The following is a 5,906-nucleotide window of genomic DNA, read 5'->3' on the forward strand; positions in this document are numbered from 1 at the left end:
CTTTGTGGGCTTGCAAAGTCTTATTTTGGAGGTGGAAAGGGTTTAACGATGTTTCGATAGATAGATGCTGCAGTGCTGGGTAGCTCAGAATTAGAATTCGTCTCAAAGTCAATGAGAGGCAGGGTGCTTGTTTGTGAGGCCCTCTGCCATGGGGAAGAAACTGTCCACGTGGCGCAAGGTTTTGGTCTTTGGTGTTTTCGATATTTCGTGAGCTTGGAATGATAAGGTTCTATCTCCATTTTTGTCAAAATTGAGGTTTTTTTTACATAATCTGATCCATTAGGTGTTTATTAATGCCTGTGTGATGTTATTTTTTAAATGTTGACATTTTTGAGTTAGTAATTAATAAAATACAAAGGTTCCATCTCATAAAACATAATGGAATGTAAAAACTTTGACGCTCAATATCTCTGAACTGCCCTAAACGGAGATAGAACCTTATCATTCTAAGCTCACGACACCTAAACAACTGATGCTGCTGCACATCTTGTAAAGATAACATGTTCTTATGTTATTATACTTATTTAGCTACAGCACAATATGTCTGATTTTAGCCCACCTAAATATACAAGTCTGTTATTCTGCAGCTAGACTAAAACTATGGATTTAGGCTGAGCTATTGTGGAAATTATGTTATTTTTCCACATTGATACTTTATTTATTTTGGTGAAATATGAAATTTGCTTAAGGAAATGTGTCATGTGCAAGTTTGAACAAGATCAGATGATGATGTGTACAAAAATAAAGACTATAATGACACAAATGGATCTGTTGAGAAAACAGTTAACAGTCTACATAATGCATCAATTGCACTCAATAGGGACAAGCACATATCCCTCACAATGTCTTGTATATACAAACACTCAAGCTGAAGTCACGATTAAACAATAGCACCACATCTTTGCTCCATGTATTACTATGACTTAATGAACTATGAATAATTTAATTTATGACTTTTGAAAGTGTGTCAGTCACAGTCATGTGTGTCTTCCTTTTTGCCCTAGAGTCAGATGACGTGTCTGCTTAGAGAATCTTGTGCCATGAAGCTGTAGTCGGGTGGACACACCACAGCCCCTGTCTCTGTGACTGAGTCACCATGTCCTTAATGGGTCCACCTCGTTCCCCACCTGCCTCTACCTCCATCTCTTGGAGTAGCAGCCATGGTGACACCGCTGCTGCTGTGGGGACTCTGGGGTCCCCTGAGCAGGCTCTCTATGCCTCTGACCGCTATGCTCGACTCATACTGGCCCAAATGAACAAGATGAGGCTCCGCACAGATTTCTGTGACGTGAGGCTGAGGGTGGGTGGACGGGTCTTCAGTGTGCACAGGTTGGTCCTGGCTGCCAGCAGCCCCTACTTCTCTGCCCTCTTCTCCGGGGGGATGAGTGAGGCTGACAAGGAGGAGGTCCAGATCCTGGGAGTGGAGGCCGAAGTCTTCGAGGTCCTGCTGGAGTTTGTCTACACAGGTCCTCACAGGATACATGCTCTCCATACACAGACAGTATCTACACAACGATTAGAAGTCGAAAGAGAAAGATATATTGTTTGTATCATTCATGCATAGGACATTAGTTCATTCATTACACTAGTGTGTTTATGTATTTAAGGTCCTTTCTTTAGCTATTATTCTCAGTCAACAGACAATGTTCAGAAAGCTAATACACATGAATTGCACCACCATGTTATATAGCCTAGGTGATGCTTATTTTGATTGATGGTAGGATAGCTTCTTTGTTTGTGTGCATCTCTCTGAATTAAGTCTGAGCTGCTTGCCCCCCCCACCCCACCCCCAGGTATGATCAACGTGACAGTGGAGAACATGCAGGAGCTGATGGTGGCAGCAGACATGCTGCAGCTGAGTGAGGTGGTGTCCATCTGTGGAGAGTTCCTCAAGGGCCACATGGACCCATCTAACTGCGTTGGTGTCTACCAGTTCCTGGAGCAGATCGCCTGTCTGGACATGCTGGAGTTCACTGAGAACTACATCCATGTCCACTTCCTGCAGGTGCAACATTCTCTTTCCTTCCTCATCCCTCTCTTTCCCTTTATCTTCCTTTTCTATAATTTGTATATTTAAGTTCCTAAATGACTTCTCCAAGGCAGGATCTCTCTCCTTACCACTCATTTTCATCTACTTTGTATGTAGCTATGACAGAAACGAATATCCCATCTTTAAATCAGTAAAAAAAAACGTTCACGCCAACACATAAAAACTCAAAGAAGAAACTCAAAGAAACTCTGTCTGTCTAGGTGTGTGTGTCTGATGAGTTCTGGGGCCTGTCGAAGGACCAACTGGTGAAGCTGTTGCGCAGCGAGGAGCTGAGGATTGAGGACGAGTACCAGGTGTTCACGGCAGCCATGGACTGGCTGCAGCAGGACGTGGCCAAGAGGAAGAAGCATGTGGTGGAGGTGCTGGATCCTGTACGCTTCCCTCTGCTCTCCCCACAGAGACTCTTCAAGTACATCGAAGGTAGTTGAGACCCAGAGTACAGTTCAGAGGCAGTACACAGAGAAGCCTGGAGCTCACCTTGACGACTCACGTCTTGACAGCACTGGATGATTCCATGCATTAAACTGACTGACTAGTCATTTAATTTCTCCTTGCAGGCATTTCTGACTTCAGCCTGCGGGTGGCACTGCAGACTCTGCTGAGGGAATACACAGAGGTGACCAAGTCTCCCAAGGAGAATAAGATGTACAGTCTGTTACAGCCTGCTAGGATGAGGCCCAGAAGAAAAGCCAGGAAATGTCTTTATGCCATAGGTAAGCCTCTGTGGTAAACTTTAAAAGGGGCAGTCTGGGATTGGTATATACATTTTTGGACATTTAAATTAATGATTTGTTAACATTACAAAACACCCTCAAACTCACCGCCCTCACCTCACTCACTGCTTTCAAACAAATCCTGCAGCGAACCATAGTCGATCAATGCACCTGTTGATCACCGTCTCTCACCCATCCCATAACCCATCACTGCCTCATTTTAAGTACCCCTGCTCCACTACCCCCGCTATCCCTCACCTCCGCTCTTCCTCACCCCTACCTCCTCCGTCTCTCTCTCCTCTCTCTGACTGTTAGTATTTTAATGCATCTGTATTTGCCATTGTTTTATTGTTTTATTGTTTTATTGTTTTATTGTTTATTGTATTACTTAACCTTGTTTTATTTCTAGCTTCCCCCCCCCCCCCAAAGAGCCACTGCTTTTTGGTCAGGCTGCATTTGCAACTAAGAATTTGTTCTTACATGTTTGCCTGGTTAAATAAAGGTTAAATAAAAAAATTAAATTAACATTTGTAGCCATTAATTCTTGAGCCCAAGCATACATAGCTCAGTCTATTAATTTGAGATGTGTTACATTTCTCCAGCCCCATCCCTCAGCTGTTTACCAAAAAAGGTGGCGGGGAGACCTCTTTGTTGTTCCTGTAAAATCATTTGATTATCAAGTTTCAATACAGCCCTCATCTCCCTACGTTTGCGTAGTAAAAACACTCTCACGTCACGTCACGTCTGGTTTCGCCCTCTCAGGAGGCTACACTCGGCTGCAGGGCGTCCATTGGAGTGACAGCAGAACCCTCAGCTGTGTGGAGCGCTTTGACTCCTTCAGTCAATACTGGACCACTGTGTCCTCCCTGCACCAGGCCCGCAGTGGGCTGGGTGTGGCCGTGCTGGAGGGCATGATCTACGTGGTTGGAGGTGAGACAGTGCACTCAGTCTGTCTGTCTGTCTGTCTGTCTGTCTGTCTGTCTGTCTGTCTGTCTGTCTATCTGTGAGAGGTAGAAGTAGAACAACTTCGTTATACAGTGTGGAAATCAACAGATGGTGGTCCCTCAAGTTCATGAGTAAAAACAAAAACGATGTACAAGTGCCATAATGCAATCACAGTCATACTGTATGCATACATGTTTGACATGTCGATATTTCACAGTGGAATTTCCATTTGACATAATATAATTGTGCTTTCCGTTTGCTATTGCCCAGGCAGGGAGTTCCAGGCAGGGAGACAGATGATATTCGACTGCACAGAGAGATATGACCCAGTGACCAAGCAGTGGGAGGCAGTAGCCTCTTTGAATTTCCCACGCTGTGGAGTTGGCGTCTGCCCCTGTCACGGGGCGCTCTACGCACTAGGTAAACACCAGCCTGTCACTTGGGACATGCAGTACAGTACATGGAAGTAGATGTGAATAGAGTATCATGTGACCTCACTACTGTGCTCTTGCAGGTGGTTGGATCGGATCGGAGATTGGGGAAACGATGGAGCGCTACGACCCGGCAGAGAACAAGTGGGAGATCATCGGAAACATGGCGGTTCCACGATTCTATTTTGGCTGCTGCGAGTTACAGGGTTAGGCTCTCCCAGAGATCACTAAGGAACCTATGATTTAGAGACTAGCATGCTTATTCAGTGATAATTAAAAACAAATAAAATAAGAAGAATAAGAAGAAATGTATATATATATAGTACATGTACAAGCAAAATGTAATACCATATTCACACCATATTTACCCTTTGATCTTAATGAACACTCGTAATGTTATTGTAATGTTATTGTTAGGAAGGTCCTCTGAACCAACTAGATCTGTGTGGCCTTTGATCGCTCTGCAGGGTTCATCTACGTGATCGGGGGACGAGATCACGAGAGGATGCAGCTGCGCTCGGCCGAGATGTACGACCCCATCTCCCACCGCTGGAGCGCCCTGCCTGCCATGGTTACACGACGGGCACACGTGGGCGTGGCCTGCCTCAACAACTGCATCTACGCCGTGGGAGGCTGGAACAAGGCGCTGGGCTGCCTGAAGACGGTGGAGAAGTACTGTCCTGAGGAGGTTGGAGCCTGTCTGTCTCTTGTCTGGTGTCTGTCTCTGCTGTCACACAGAAGGCTTCACAATTAGTACAATTAGTTAGTGTATTGGACATTGACCTTTGACTGAACAATAACATGAAGGGGATACTTCACAAAATACATGTTAACTGACTTGGCCCATGCTAAATGATGGTCGCCTATAGAGGGGAGGGTGGTGCCTGTATACTTAGATAAAGCCGCAGAGTCTACCCAATTGACTAAAAGATAGACTAAAAGGTTAGAGAGCTGAGATATTTATGTCAAAGATGTTTTTTTTCTATGAATCGCAATAGATTAGCATGTATTATTGACTAGTACAAAGACTGTGACTGTGTGTCTTTTAACCATAATGTGTCTTTCCTTCCACAGGAGAAGTGGGTGGAGGTGGCACCTATGGCGGTGGCGCGGGGGGGGGTGTCCGTATCAGCCGTAAATGGTCTGCTCTACGCTGTTGGGGGGCGGGCCACCGGCGGAGACTTTTCACCACCCGTGTCTTTGGACTCAGTGGAGATCTATGACCCCCACCTGGACACCTGGACTGAGATCGGCAACATGATCACCAGCCGCTGTGATGGAGGGGTGGCCGTCCTCTGAGAGACAGGTCCACTGTTTCCATCCAGAGCCAATAATGACACCCAAGACACACCATCTTTAAGGCCACAAAGTTCTCGAATTTTTTTTTTAAATGTTGAGACCACTCCAAATGTTTCTTAAATCAGCATCTCTCCATGTATGAGATGTATTATTACCTTATCAATGTAGGGTTACTTATTTGTATTGTGTTTTTTGATTCTGAATGCTGCAATGCCAATGTTGATGAACCAAAGCCAAAGAATTGTACTCTTGTGTACTTGTACAGTGAGATGTAATAAAAGAGATTCTGATTCTGATTCTGATGTATGGCAGCTATTCTATTCCAGTGTCTGTTGAATTCCAACCCAGGCACACCTCATTCTACTTGAGATATTTATTCTATATTGAGATATTGGCCACTTCCCTACTCAGACTATGGGAGTATGGTTTTCCACCACGCAATTTTAATCACGTCTCTTTTGGGGGGAG

The 5,906-nt window shown here is 44.8% G+C and overlaps 1 protein-coding gene across 1 annotated transcript; it reads left to right on the forward strand.

Annotated features, from left to right (window-relative positions):
- Nucleotides 1-1,096: 1,096 nt before the first annotated feature.
- Nucleotides 1,097-5,438, forward strand: LOC308168921 (actin-binding protein IPP-like; the record flags this gene model as incomplete). The annotated part of the gene is made up of 9 exons (XM_080543561.1): nt 1,097-1,466; nt 1,794-2,005; nt 2,251-2,470; nt 2,608-2,763; nt 3,526-3,701; nt 4,005-4,128; nt 4,223-4,345; nt 4,607-4,827; nt 5,214-5,438. The coding sequence occupies 9 exons, from the start codon at nt 1,097-1,099 to the stop codon at nt 5,436-5,438; spliced, it is 1,827 nt and encodes a 608-aa protein (XP_080399687.1).
- Nucleotides 5,439-5,906: the final 468 nt, after the last annotated feature.

Source organism: Nansenia antarctica, assembly GCF_963989245.1.
Source record: "Nansenia antarctica genome assembly, chromosome: 12".
NCBI classification, from domain to species: domain Eukaryota; kingdom Metazoa; phylum Chordata; class Actinopteri; order Argentiniformes; family Microstomatidae; genus Nansenia; species Nansenia antarctica.